Genomic DNA, 14983 nt, shown 5'->3' with positions numbered 1-14983 from the left:
GCAAGTCTAGAATTGTACACCTTGGGTGAAACACCCAAATCTAAAATAGTTGCTCAGCACACACAGTGTACAAGTTACACATTGAACTATGTAAGACACTGCAGAGTCTCAGGACTTTGACTGCTGTGTTTTCTGGAGTGCTTTTTAGATGTTAAAGGTAACATCTTGCTGTTCAGAGATGAAATTCAGAGATGCTGAATTGAGAAATAATAGTGGAATAAGACTGTAGTTGGAGAAAGTTGGCTTGAACATCTTACCTACCAGGGAAGTTGTATTGTGCTTTCTGTTTTCCATGAATATGTTAATTTTGAGCTATTTTAACTTTTTATTGTAGTGATGGCAACACAAGCAAATAAGTTCAAGATTTAAAATGTCAGCCTGCTCTTTTTATTTGCATTGTGTTCTAAATGCAAAGATTAATGAAAGAGTTATTTCGATCAGCTTTTGTGAAGGACTGTATATTATTGCACCCATCTCTCAGTTCTATGCTTTTCCTGAAGACAGCTTGGTTATAATAAAGTGTCATGTGCTTATGGTAGGGAATTATGAAGGTTTTTTAATTGGATTATTTTTTGAAATGTAAATTCTCTAACATAGTGTACTTCTTTGGTATGGAGACTTCTAAAAGCTGTACCATAGTTCCATTCTTAATAATATTTTTAAATGTCATGCAACTCTCTTTAGTTTTTGCTATTTGTAATTCCTGTTAAAATTTCCAAATGAAGTGGCAGTAGCAGGAGGAAGTTCACATTGCTTTGATGGATCCTCAGAGTTGAAATCTCTAATTCAAACCCTGTTAAGCAGATAATAATTCAAGTATAAATTGTTTGGGTTCACTTTCTGCATCGTTTGTGTTTACAATAGTTATCTTTGAAATGAATGATCTAACTAGTTAAATAGACAATCTTACTGCTTTACTATGAGAGTGATTCTTGGGCTTGAGAGGCAGGAGTAAACTTTATTTTCCACATTACTAGAACCAGTGAGCAGATCCAAGCTAAGTACTAGCTCAGAACTGAAAGCAGATTCTGCCACTGAAGTTCTGCATTGAAGAAAGCTTCCTACTTTGCTCTGGAGGCCATCTCTGAAGCCAAAAAATCCTTAGGTCTGGCACTTGCAGACCTGATAACCCTGATATTTTGGGCTTACATGGCAGGAGTTTTGTAGCTGGGGAGGGCTGGGGGTGGCATCTGGGAGAAGCTTGTGGGGATTCCCTGTGCGAGGCTCAGGCAGCTCTGCCACTGACCCACGCCAGGCTGAAGGGGGGCACAGGAGCTGGGCTCATGGTGCTGCTGGGAAAGCATGGTTAAGAAAGTGCAAAAATGCTGGACAGGCAGAGGGAGGGGTCAGAAACAGCACTGGGAGCAATGAGGTGAGGGAAAGGGAGATGCTCCAGGCACCAGAGTAGATATTTCCATGGAGCACATGGAAGGGACCATGGTGGAACATGTGTTCCATTGCAGCCTCTGGAGCAAATACTTATTCATGTTGTAGCCTGTGGAACACCCGACATTGAAGCATCTGGGTGTTTCCTGAAGGGTCCATGGCCTGTGGAGAAGGAGCTGTAAAGAAGAATTGTACTGACTTTAGCCCTCATTTTCAGTCTTTCCTATGCCATCTGGGGATGGGGGAAAATAGAGGGATTGGGAATAAAGTTGAGAGCCTGGGAAGAGGTAGGAGTGGGGAGGTGCTTTAATTTTTATCTTTTTCTCATTATCCAAATCTATTTTAAATTGCAATAAATTAATTTTCCTCAAGTCTGTTTTGCCTGTAATGGTAATTGACAAGTGTTTTCCCTGTTTTTATCTTGATGATCTTCATCTTATTTCTTCCTGCCCCCCACTGAGGATGGGGAGTGGTAGAGGGGCTGATTTGGGGTCTAACTACTGGCCAAGGTGAACTCTTGCACCTCTGGAACTGCAGCATTTGGTACTGAGTATGAGTTTCAGCACTGGCATCCAGGTATGTCCAGCTGACCCCTAACTGGTAATGGAGTCCCAGAGCATCCTCTACTTTGCTCTGCAGGTGGAAGTGTGGTAATTTAGCAGGGTGCTTTCATTCCTGTGTATCTTGCTGCTAATGAGGCAGTCATTTCACTGTCAGTCAATTAGCAGCAGCTGTCTCCAAAAATACCTGTATCTTGCTCTGTTTTCCAATCCATGTAACTTACTGTCCAGGCCTTGATAATGAGTACTCTGTAAAGTGAAACAAAATCTATTTTCCATGTACTGCATCTAGCAAAAGTGAGGTGTTGCTGTGTGCTTTTGCAATATTGCTTTTTCTCTAAACTAAGCCAATGAAGAAGCAGCATCCTTGCAGAATGAAATGGTGAGTAAGAAACAGTGTTGGAAGATCCTGCAGCACCTTGTTTCCTTGTGCAGTCATGGGGCTGAGCTCTTTCAGGAATATTCCTAGCAGCAGCAAAGTTTGATGCAGAGGCTTCTTTCACTTGGTTGATAGTTCTCAAGCTTCTACGCAAAGTGACTTTAACAGTCAGAAGTAGAAGCAGTACCAATATATAATCTGCAGGTTTAGCTGCACAAGCTTTTTGTTGTTTCTGGATGTTGCAATCTTCGCTGCAGTCCCAGCTCTCAGGCTCTTCTCCTTTCTCTGCAGCACAGTCCTTTCTATCTTCTCAGGGGCTCCTCTTGGGCTCTTGACCCACCCCTATTTATCTCAGTTGCCTTCACGAGCTACAGCTGCTGCCCAACTAAGGACCCTGCAGCTGCAGCTCGTTTGGAGCAACTCAGAACCACAAGGTCTAACAATACAACATATATTCAGGCCCCCACACTTCCCCCTTTTCTTTTAACAATTATACAATTATAATATACACACAGTTCCAGCTCTCAGGCTGCCTCTTCTATAGTCCCAGCTCTCTGGCTGCCATACACGTAAAGTCCCAGCTCTCAGGCTGATATTCCAAAGTCCCTGCTCTCAGGCTGCCACAGCTCTCGGCTGTCCGGGGGATTCCATACCTTCTCTCTCTCGATGTTTGGCTGCATGTTCGTCTTCACACGGGGTCACCAGTTGTTGTAATCTTCGCTGCAATGTTGTTCTTCCCTCTCTGCTGGGGCTCTTCTCCTTTCTCTGCAGCACAGTCCTTTCTATCTTCTCAGGGGCTCCTCTTGGGCTCTTGACCCACCCCTATTTATCTCAGTTGCCTTCACGAGCTACAGCTGCTGCCCAACTAAGGACCCTGCAGCTGCAGCTCGTTTGGAGCAACTCAGAACCACAAGGTCTAACAATACAACATATATTCAGGCCCCCACATCTGGATTTTCTGGAACCAAGATATCCAGAACCACACACTGATAATGTGTAAACGTAGCCAAAACATGCAAAAAAACTTTCTTATTTCCCTTGTTTCATTGAGCCATCATAGACTGGAAGACATCAAAAGATAGCTGGCAGTGTATTGAAAGAATTCCAAACTTAACTGAAAATTAACTTATTTTTCTTAATATCCTGGTTTTACTATGTGTATTGGTGAAAATACTATGCATTTTGAGGATACACATGGTATGTTCCCAAGAAAAATTGTATGAGCTGTAAATATATTCAAGAAACAGTTGAATAGTTTTGCATGAGAAAGTCCCCCTGAAAAGCTGTATTTTTGAGGGGAGTAGGTGTTTTTCTTTGCTGGCTGCTATGGTGACAGCCAAGCTCCTTGTCAGATGTTTGCTTGCTTACTTCTCTCACGATAGCACAGAGGAGAAAATGGGAAGAGAAGAAGGGAGAGCTTATGAGTTAAGGATATGGTTACTGCTTGCTACCAGTTGCCATCATGTGCTAAACAGACTTCAGGAAAAATAATTTGAATATTTCTTAAAATATATTTTTTTCATTACTAATTCAGGCAGTAGAAGCAAAAAGAGTCATTAAAACACTGCCTTTCCTCCCTCTTTTGCCAGGCTCAGCTTTGCTCCAGGTCCACTTATGACCACCACCACCATCCCTGTAGTTCAAGGGGATTGGGTGTGGGCTGTCCACAGTCTGTACCTGCTGCTGGACTTACCTCTGATATTTTCTCATTCTTTTTGTTACCATTTTTTGTGTCCATCTGGCACTTTTCCCCCCTTTCTTAAATATAATTCTCCAGAGTTTCTGCCCAAGTGGCTGCTGGACTCAGCTGTGTCCTGCAGCAGGTCTGGCAGCCAGCTATTGGTGTCCAGCACAGGGCAGCCCCTGGCTTGTCCTCACAGATACTGCCAGGACTGGGCCCAGATCGCCCTGGGTATGGCCATATACTTTTCATCTGGCATTCTTTTATGTTACTAAATAGCACTTCAAGTCAAAAAGGGCTACTCAAAGTGGTAGTTAAGAATTAATAAAAGGCTTCGGTGTTCCTATTGACAGTTTTCTGAAAACTCTGTGTTTAGAAGCGCAGAAAATAGCCATCAAAAGGCAAGGCACCATCAAGAAAAGTACTGAAAACAAGAATGTTGTCTTGTTGCTATAAAACCCCTTGTCCTGTGGATGGATAAGGTAAAGGGAGAGTTGGTATTTACTAAATCTTACTGTATTAAAACTCGGTAGGACTCTGAAAATTCTTAGAGGAAGAGACAGGTAATGGGCAGGTTTTGCTCAACTGTTCTTAAAACATTGGAACTGCTGTGACAGGAGGTCATGGGTCACTGGGTTCACAAAGGGCCTAGATTTCACAGCTAACAGAAACAAGGCCAGAAACTAAAGCTAGAGTAGGCAGGGATAAATCCCTGAGATCCCTAAGCCAACAACAGCAGCTGCTAGGGGAGCAAAGAGCTGCAGGTAGTAGCCAGGCTGATGTGCTCTTCCAGAGTAGGAGTGGAGTGCTCCCCTGCCTTGGAGGCTGAGGACTGAGTAGTGTGGGTTATCTGATCTAATAAGACAGTTCCCAATAGCTACTGAGAGATTTCCTGAAACCCAGAAAAAAATCAGTTGAGAAATCAAATACCAGTTGTGGGAACTCAAGGCTGACCTGGTTTCTGTTGCTTCCCCTTCCCCTCCCTGCTTCCCTGAAATCACTAGTCTGGAAGAGTTTCAAGTGTTATGGTCCTGATTATTTTGAAAATGAACTTTGATCACACTTAGTTTCATCTTGGTATTGGTGCACCTTATGATCTTGTGCTGAGAATCAAAGGCCGGAGGTTGAGCCATTCCTTTGAGGATAAGAATAATTCAATTTGCATAGAAATAGCTGCCTTTGAAGACCATGAGTAGCGAACCTGAAAAGACATCTAATGTATTTTTCTATATTATCCAATGTTTTATACGTTTTTTAATGAAGAATCATTTCTTAGTAGTCATGGCTTCACCTAAAGAGTGGAAGTAATTTCATAACTTTTATTAAAACCACCTTACAGAGTGGTTTTTCTGTTCCTGATACTATTCAATTCCTGTCCAGAATTCTTGCTGTAATACCTGTTTTGATGGATTTGTAAGAAATAATAGAAAGTTCTGGCTCAGTTTAGAGAAGCCTATCCCTATCTTGCAAGTAACAACCTTCCAAGATTCATAGTCCACCTGTAGGATGCCTCTTTGCAAACGTTTTGTACCTGATGTTCCAAAGTGAACATCTCGACTGTGTGTATGCATTCATTTCATTAGGTGGGATTTCACTGTGTCTTAGAGCTTTACAGCAAATGCTCTCATTTTCCTACCAGTTTGAGGTGGGTTTTTGTGAGTGTTGTTTATTGTTGGCTTTAGTGGGGGTTTTTTAGCGGGTTTTTTTTTTTTTTTTGATTGGTTGGTTTGCTTTTTATAGAAGTTCTACTGAAATTACTAAAAAAAAAAAATCTGTGGTCCAGTGACTCTATCTGGTATTTTGCATGTATATCAAATTTCTTCTATTATTCTCTTTACTGGGTATCATCTTCCCATAAAGCATTGTCTTCAGGGAGGTGTCACGTACTTAATGAATTTGAATTTGCTGTGTTGGAAGAACCAAATGTCTTGAACCTCAAATTCCATCAGTTCTGTGCATCCTTTAGAGGCTGAAAATATATCTAATTTTTTTATTCAAGAGGCTGAATTTTCACTACTGTGTTCTATTAGTAATTTTTCAACTGATTGCTAGCCTGGTGTTGTCAAAGCCAGTTCTGAAAGATTGAAAACAAAAATTATTTTCATTATGGAATCTTACAAGAGCCTTTGGATTTTGTTGATTTGTTGGGGCTCTTTCTTTTACTAAAAATCTTGCTAGCTGCTAACTTTGCCTAGGTTTTTGTTTTTTGGTGGTTTTTTGGGGGTTTTTTTTGGTAGATTGGTGGAGAGAAAATGAACTTTCTGTTGCTTGATATGTTGTCAACTTTGTAGTAGTTTTTTTCCCAGTGATGTCTTCTAAACTTTTCTGTGATGCCTATGAGTGCCAAGTGAAGATGGAGAAAGGGAGAGCGCACAAGCACTTAAGAGAGGGAGATTTACTTTGTGCGACTGACAGAGCAGAGCAGATGAAATCTGTTCCAAGGACTCAGGGACTTTGGGTTCAGCTTGGATATTCCTGGCTAGGCCAAAATGTCCATGTAGAATTTGCCTGTAGTGTTCTTAATTGGCTTTTTTTTCTGCAATATCAGTGCATCAGGAAGGCTGCTTAGCATTAGTCCTTTCTCTGACTTTAAGATTTTGAAAGGAACGTATTCAGGTGAAAAGAAGCACCCTTGACAAAGGGCATACTTATATATATTCGTCCCCTATTGCTGAGTTATGATGTTACCTTTTCTCTCTTTGACCTCCTTCAAATAGCACAAAAGAGCTGTGGAAGAACAGTCAAAAAGCAGTCCAAAAACAAAAATCTGGATTTGGTTATTATACAGAACTCTATTTCTTTGCTTTATTGGTATAAAGGAGAGCTACCCAAACCATTTTCTTGACTTCTTGTTTCACTGTTGGCATTTGGATGCTTCAACCATTGTATGCATCTGAGACTGTGGGAAAATATGTAAAATTGATTGATATTTTAGAAATAATAGGTGCTGAAATAATAGAAATAGGTACTAAAATAATAGGTACTGAAACATGGAAATGACACTGCTAATGCAATAAGGGGTATTATAAAGCTGATTATAGAGTTGAATGTTGAGCTACATGTTGAAACTCAAAATTGAATTCGCAGAGCTCAGGCACACAAAACAGCCCAAGTTTGAAACAGAGAACCAAGGAAGAAAGGTATGAAATTAAATATATATTTAGGGGATTTAAATATAATTTAAATGTCATTGATTTTTTTTTAATTAAAAGGAGTATTTTAACTGTTAATGTTTTTAAGTACTGATTTTTTTAAAAGTATGTTTTTCTATTTCAATACTTCATAGGCTTTAACAGCCAAGTATAAATCTTGAATTTTAACATTTACTAGTGACTTGACAGAGCAGACTCCCACCCCACTTTAGGTTTTTCTTTTTTCTAATTTCTAATATTATTGCATATATGTGGAGGTAGCAGGAGGGGTATGTATAGTTAAAGTGTTAGAACTCTGTATTGGGCTCAAGCTCTTTTCCCAGTCACGGGGAAGTTACTGGGTACTGGGAAGTTACCCAGTTACTGGTACCTGCTCATCCAGTAACCTGGTCTGGTGTCATTGCTGACCCTGCTCAGAGCAGGAGGTTGGTCTGGGGGCCTCCTGAGATCCTTATTAGCTTGAATTATCCTGTAAGCCTAGGATTTATGTCAAGTTGAACTTCAGCATCAGAATTGTGTGTTTGTTTGCAGTAAGTAAATATGAATAATAATTGTAATATCAAGTGCATTGTTTTGGTTGCCTTGAAGTAAAATGTGCAATATAGACACGTGCTTTTTAGGAAAGCAGTCATGTTTGGTTAATACAGGTTCTTTTAAATTTTATTATTTCTCTTTTTATTTTTTCTCAAATTTCTAAAGTTTGGTGACAAATCAAATACACAAAATCATTTAGTGATGGCTGATACTGTTAATGGAATAAGGTGTCAGAAATTTTACAGACTAAAGTAGCTGCTTGAAAATTGTGCCATAGGTGAAACTACATTTTCTGACAAAATCTCAGATCTTCCTTAAAGCCACTGTTATCATCACTACTCGTTCTTTGCAGGGGATGGAGTGCTAGATCTCTCTACAAAGAAAAGCGCAAGGTTGGAAGAACCAAAATATGATCCCTTGTGTTCTGAAAACTCAGTGTCTGGGTAAGCAATGTTTAGGACTCTCTTTGGCTTATGAAAAAGACAATCCAGGTTTCTCTTCTTTGGCCAGGTTTTATGTTCATAACATACCTGTATATACTGGCACACACATGTGGTTCCTATTTTGCTTTCAAAAGAATTTTTGTCACTCATAAGTGTGTGTCTATGTATATATCATATGTTTCATTTGTCTTTTTTCCTTTTTTTTTCTGTTTAAAGAAAAGTTATCAGAACAATCACCAAACTTTAGTTCATGTTACTAAAAATTACATGAAAATTGATTACATAACACAGTAGAAGTAAGAGACTAGTAGAAGAAAATGCAAATAATTCTTTTAGAATTTATTTAGGGAATTTCAATTCTGGACAAAAATGACCATGTTAATAATTAGATGCAAAATCTTCTTCAACTAACATGAACAAGTTAAATGACTATTACCTATAATATTCATTAATAGAGAGAGAGAGCAAGCGTGTGAGAGAGAGCTCTTAATCGTCATACTTATATTTGCATCATGGTTCTGACTATGGTGTGTGGTGGCAAATGGTTAAATTTCTTAATTCAGCAAGGAAAAGATTATTACATCTGCTGAAAGCTACCACAAAAGTAGTGAATTGCTTTGTTTTGTTGGATTTTATGATCTTGGCATCCTCCCATCCACTAGCCATAGCAGGACCCTTTTTGTCACCTGTACGTCTTACAAATAACTTATTACAAATAGGACTACAGTAGCAGCATTTGTTGAATGATGTAAAAGTGCATTTTATTAATTTGCTGATACGAAAAAGTTTGAAAATGGATGGCTTTGTAATAGTGAGCTGTAAATAGTGAGTAGAAGTTTTTTAAATTTTGTCTTATTTTGCGAAAAATGGACTTGATTGTTAACTACAGCACTTTATCTTCTTGTTGTAGAAAGCCTAGTTTTGTGTAAGTCTGGGATGTTTGTGTGTAGTTATGTACTTATTGCTGCAAATTTTCTATAAGGGGGTTGACTCTTTTATTACTTGTTTAGCGGTAACGTCACGTTTCTACTAACAAAAACTCCTTCAGGATTTGGGTATTTAACAGAACGTTAATTGTATAATTAAAATTATAACAGTGTTGCTCTGCAAGCATGTGAACAAGGGGATATAGCAAGCGCATGAGACTATTACCAAATACTGAGCTAGGATATAAAGTTCTTGGAAGGGCTGCTGTAGAAGCCACGGTATGATTTTTGACACACTGTCCTACCAGAACTGTAACATTTTGCTAGGATAATCATTTAACTACCACATCTCAAAGGCTAAAAAGTATCAGAAGCAGTGATGTTACCGAAGCAAGGAGTATAATAAAGGAGTGGACCCTTCCCTTCCATAGCTGTGTGAGAGTCTCTCATACATCAGTTTACCATCGTTTCATTCCATCCATCCAGGAGACTACACAGAAACAGAGAGGACTATGTGGAAAGAAGTGCTGAGTTTGCAGATGGTTTGCTCTCAAAAGCTTTGAAAGACATTCAGTCTGGAGCACTGGACATAAATAAAGCAGGCATACTTTATGGCATACCTCAAAAAACTTTACTTCTCCACTTAGAAGCCTTACCAGCAGGAAAGCCTGCACCTTTTAAAAATAAAACTCGAGATTTCAATGATAGTTATTCATTTAAAGACAGTAAAGAAACTTGTGCAGTCCTACAAAAAGTAGCCTTGTGGGCAAGAGCTCAAGCAGAGCGCACAGAAAAAAGTAAACTCAGTCTACTTGAAACCTCAGAATTAAAATTCCCAACAGCTTCCAGTTACCTCCACCAGTTAACTCTACAGAGAATGGTCACTCAGTTTAAAGAAAAAAGTGAAAATCTACAATATGAAACTTCAAGTCCCACTGTACAATTAAAAATTCCTCAGCTAAGAATAAGTTCTGTGTCCAAACCACAGTCTGATACTGCTGGTCTTCTGGATGTTATGTACCACGTTTCTAAAACCTCCTCAGTCTTAGAAGGATCAGCTCTTCAAAAATTGAAAAATATCCTCCCTAAACAGAACAAAATTGAATGTTCTGGACCTGTAACTCACTCAAGTGTTGACTCCTACTTTCTGCATGGGGACCTCTCTCCTTTGTGTCTTAATGCTAAGAATGGGACAGTAGATGGAACCTCAGAAAATACAGAAGATAGTTTGGATCGTAAAGATAATAAGCAACCAAGGAAAAAACGTGGCCGCTATCGGCAGTATGACCATGAAATAATGGAAGAAGCAATTGCAATGGTAATGAGTGGGAAAATGAGTGTTTCCAAAGCACAAGGAATTTATGGGGTACCTCACAGCACTTTAGAATATAAAGTAAAAGAAAGATCTGGAACATTGAAGACTCCACCGAAGAAGAAACTCCGTTTACCAGATACTGGCATATTTAATATGACAGATTCAGGGACTGGCAGCTGCAAAAATAGTAGCAAGCCTGTGTAGAATAATTGTTAGCAAATTGTTTTGTGTGTGTGTATGTATGTCTGTATACACACACTATGTGAGAAATACATATGCTCACTCTGACAGAAGACATGAAATTATACAGTTCAAAAACCACATACATGCCTTTTGAAAAATAGTTATATTCAGGGTTTTCACTGTGGACAGAATTATAGAGTTGCTCACTTAATTCTGATAGTGTGTATTTAATATAATCCATGTATAAATAGGTGAAAAGATTCAGGTTTTATTTAGTAGTCACTAGCATAAAGATGTTTTGGGAAAACAAGTATTTGTCATGTGAAGCATAATTTTTAATTGGTGGAGAACCACTTTACCCATTCAATTATCCATCTTATTATGGAAATACACAACCAAGGGTTAGCAGACTTCTATAGTTCACAGAATACTTGCAATAAATTGTAAGTAACTCAGATTATACTCAGCAAGGGATTTAAAAAAAAAAAGATAGTTCCTCACAAGGAAGTGAATTTGTGAAGTATTAGTAGGATATAGTACATTCTGTGAAAGAAAAAAGTTCGTTATTTAAATATCCAATACAAGTAAGAAAAACATTTCATTACAAAAATGTGTGTTTAGCAGGCATAAACTGCATTTTTTTATCATTTTAAGAAAATTTTGTTGTTGGTTTAGAAAGAAATTGGTGTTTACAAAGTGTACAATTATGAAATCTGAGAAATTACTGTAGTTATAGAATTATTAAATATGAAATAAGATGGAATACTAAGAGCATAAAATAATTTAAACTTTAACATAATTTATCTTTTTAGTTTGACAATTAAGGTAACTTGTAAGGTTTAAAAAGAAGGTTGGAATGCAACTTAGAGCATGTTCATACTGTGCACAGAATGAGCTTGAGAATGGTTTCGATTTGTTTGTTTTTTTGTTTAAACGTGCTGGTTAGTTGATGTTATGACTACTTAAAATTTATTTAAGGATTGTGTCACACTCCTATTGAAAAACCTCACTGTAACTGTAATGTATTTGCTGCTGTGACATTTCAAAACATTTTCAGTTTATCAAAATGAATACCAAGTTACATTATCATCTTGCTAATAACCAAATTTGCAGTTCAGGGTCTTGATAGAAATACAAATATGAAACAGTGAAGCTGTTTTGAACTTTCAATAATATAAATTCTTTATAAATTTGGTAGTTAGAAGTTAGTTCATTTTAAATACATAACTTTTAATAGAATTTAGGGGAGACCAATTACCTTCATATTGCAGTTTTTACATGAATTTCAAAGTATTCACATTGGACTTTTTATCACACTTAATTTTTTTATGTAATATGAAAATTATATGTCTACATATGAATGGGGGCTTGCTTCATATATTCACTACTGAACATCAATGCCCTTTTCCTCTCAACATGTAATTTTTTCTCTATGTATCTAATTTGGCATAAAAAAAATACTCCAACTTTTATACACATGGTGTACATGCACATGCGTTTTCCCCCACTTAAATTTCCATGTGTATGAGTTAATTGTAGAAATTAAATGGGACATTAGATACATATGGGCCACATCAGGTAATTTCATTTCTATATAGACTTGCCATTAAATTCAGTGGAGAGCATACTGCAATGCTGGTGGCAAAATCCAGCCCACATCTATTAACACTACTAAAAAATGGCAACATCCACTTTAGAACAGAATAATCCTCTGAAACTGCACAACCACTATCTCAGTTCCTTGGTCTCTCAGATCTATACTGAATCTTCTTCAGTCATTAAGGTTTACTTGCATATTACAGAATTAATCTCTCAGGCACATGATGATTCTTGGGGTGTCCTGTGCAGGGTCAGGAGTTGGACTCAGTGATCCTGGTGGGTCCCTTCCAACTCAGCTTAATCTGTGATTCTATGATTTTTAGCAGAACTATACCTGGTAAGGAGTTCGCAGAACAGCAGATGTCAGGGTCATCTTTCATTTTAAAAGAATTAAGCCATATTTTGTGAGGGCCAGAAGGATTAATTTGTGAATAAATCCCCAGTGAAAATGCAGCTGAAAAAACTGCATTAAAAGTTTCAACATGTCTTTATACAGTTTTACTTGCAAAAATCTGGGGCTTCAATACATTGCCTAATATTTGTACCATACTGATGTTTTCTACTCCTCAGACATTGTTAGAAATTTGAGTCAGAACTTTATATTGAAGGCAAGTGACAGTACTCTTTTTATATCATTTAAAAGATGACCTGACCAAAAATTTAACAGGATTCATAAAATCAGGGATCATTTTACTATTGACTTAACAGTACTCAGTAGTTTTGTATGTAATATTATAATTAATTTTCAACGTTTTAGTACTTGTATTTATTTTTTGGTCAGAAATAGTAATTAAAATATTTTTTGATAGTTTATAGATGATACTCAACCTGTAAGTGTTTAAAGAACAGAATTATTTGTTTCAAATTATTAGGCTAACATTTTAATTACACAACTAAGGAAAGGCAGGGAAATGTGTAAATTCTCCTCCCCCAATCCCTATGTATTTCATTAATGTCATTTAAATTATACATTTTGAACTGTTTTATAAATTCAGTTACCAGTCACTACTTAGTAATTGACAATTTCTGAAAATTCCTGTTTCAGCAGAATTTTAAATGAAGGCGAAAGCAAGCCCTACATGCTTTCTACTTATTTGAATGTTTCTCAAGTATTTTATATTAAAAAACAGTGCCTCTGTTTTTAGAACTACTGCTCAGTAAAGTTGTTTAAACCATTTCTGGTAGCTAATGACAATTTTATATTAAATTGTATATTAACTTTAGTGAGACTGATTTTTTTAGTTGTTTACAGTACAAATACTTGTATTTGTTTTTTAATTGCAGTATTTCCATTGTCGCAGTAATTTAGTAAAACTCTGTGGCTGCCTTGATTTTTGACAGATTTTTGTTAACAACTGATTTTTAGGCAATTAGTTATATTTATGCATAAATCAATTGCACTATAATTCATGAATTATTTATTACAATATTTTCTAATGAATTCCATGTATTTGTCTTGTGTTGTAAATGTACTGTAATTCTGTTTCTTCTTTGTGTTGTTATATTCCTAAATCTGATTGTATGAATTTAATTGTTTAGTTAACGTGTTTCTACGTTGTAATTTGTAGTAAAGCACTTCAATGCTTTTGCACATAAATTTACAACACTGATGTGTGATTGATTTGCTCATTCAGTAAAAAAAAAGAAAGAAACAAAAACCTGTACACTGACTTATTTGACTTATTCTTGAGGCACAAGTTGATTAGCAGTGGCATAAGACCAAGAACTGTACAAATTAAGCTCATAATGACTAATTTGCTATGAGAATTTTATCAGAAAGTAGCTTTAAGGAAGGATGTCTTCTTTTCTCTGAACTGATTTATTACTTGTTCTAACACCCCCCTTAGCAGCTAAAAATTACAAATAGTATATGGCTTTTTTGAGATACTTATTTGCTTAATAAAGTCAGAAAACAAACATTTCTGTAAGACAGATTTGTATTTCTATAGTAGTTCCATTCTGTTTGTATGAGTACTTGAAACTATGTTCTGTTCCAGTTTTGTTGCTGTTGGTGGTCTGTACAGATCTTGCTAGAGTGCTCTATCTTCTCTCTGGCCGAGACAGCAAGGGAAGGTTCTCTTTTGGGAGTCCTCTCATAGAGCTTTTCCCTGATAGTTTTTAGATGTGGAGGAGGCCAAGTTTTACTTCTTTATATCTAACTTAATACACTGAAAGTCTGGGAATGAGCCTTATCACATTGTTGCCTTTGTGCCATTTTTGGACTCTAGTCAATCCCCACTCCATGTTGTTAAGTGCCCCTATCTGCTGGAAGGGAAGCATCATTCCATGCTTAACCTTGGTCCTGAGCGATGCAGAAGGTGCCAGGGTAGCAGCATATTGATCCTCTCACCTCTCAGCCCCTCAGTTTCCTGCCCATTCTCTCCTGCCATCTTTCTGTGTGTGGTTTGGAGGAAGTGTGCAGTTTGTCAAAGTGATAGGTCTTCCTTCTATGAAATTATTGCTTAAGCCTTTTATCCTGAGGATAGGCTAAACTACAGTGTGACAACACAAATTTAAAGAGATACAGGAAGGTATTACAGGAAACCAAAGTATAATTATAATAGTTGTATGGAAAAGCTACTAAAATTAGTATGTTTAAATATATTGACATCTCTACAGGGAGACGCTTCAAGGAAAATGTGTTGCTTTAATGCTTGAATTTGTTTGTGTAGTAAGCTCTGCTCCCAAGTGGTGGCTGAGTAAGGGCTCCATGTGTCTGTAGGAACTCAGAAGATCGATCACAATAGAATAGATGAAAGTTGTCTGTCAGCTTTAGAAACTAACTCATGTTAAGAGAAAGCAGATTATAGATGTCACACAAGGGT

The 14983-nt window shown here is 37.3% G+C and overlaps 1 protein-coding gene across 11 annotated transcripts in view; it reads left to right on the top strand.

Annotated features, from left to right (window-relative positions):
- LCORL (ligand dependent nuclear receptor corepressor like) overlaps window positions 1-14983 on the top strand; it is an 80432-nt gene that overhangs the window by 41676 nt on the left and 23773 nt on the right. For 7 of the 11 annotated variants that reach the window (XR_012580507.1, XR_012580508.1, XM_074541798.1 and 4 more), the window contains exon 6: window positions 8045-8135. The exons of 1 other annotated variant lie outside the window; for it this stretch is intronic. Coding sequence is in view for 8 of the 10 variants with exons in the window: in XM_074541798.1 (XP_074397899.1) it covers window positions 8045-8135 (91 nt within the window). In the remaining 2 variants the exon portion in view is untranslated. Of the gene's footprint in view, window positions 1-8044; window positions 8136-9547; window positions 11090-14983 lie in introns of those variants that run through there. 3 more of the 11 variants (XM_026792163.2, XM_005484996.4, XM_026792165.2) reach the window with 3 other exon arrangements.

Source organism: Zonotrichia albicollis, chromosome 5 (assembly GCF_047830755.1).
Source record: "Zonotrichia albicollis isolate bZonAlb1 chromosome 5, bZonAlb1.hap1, whole genome shotgun sequence".
In the NCBI taxonomy this organism is placed as follows: domain Eukaryota; kingdom Metazoa; phylum Chordata; class Aves; order Passeriformes; family Passerellidae; genus Zonotrichia; species Zonotrichia albicollis.
The sequence above is the reverse complement of the archived record's forward strand: the minus strand, read 5'-3'. Positions and strand labels throughout refer to the sequence as shown.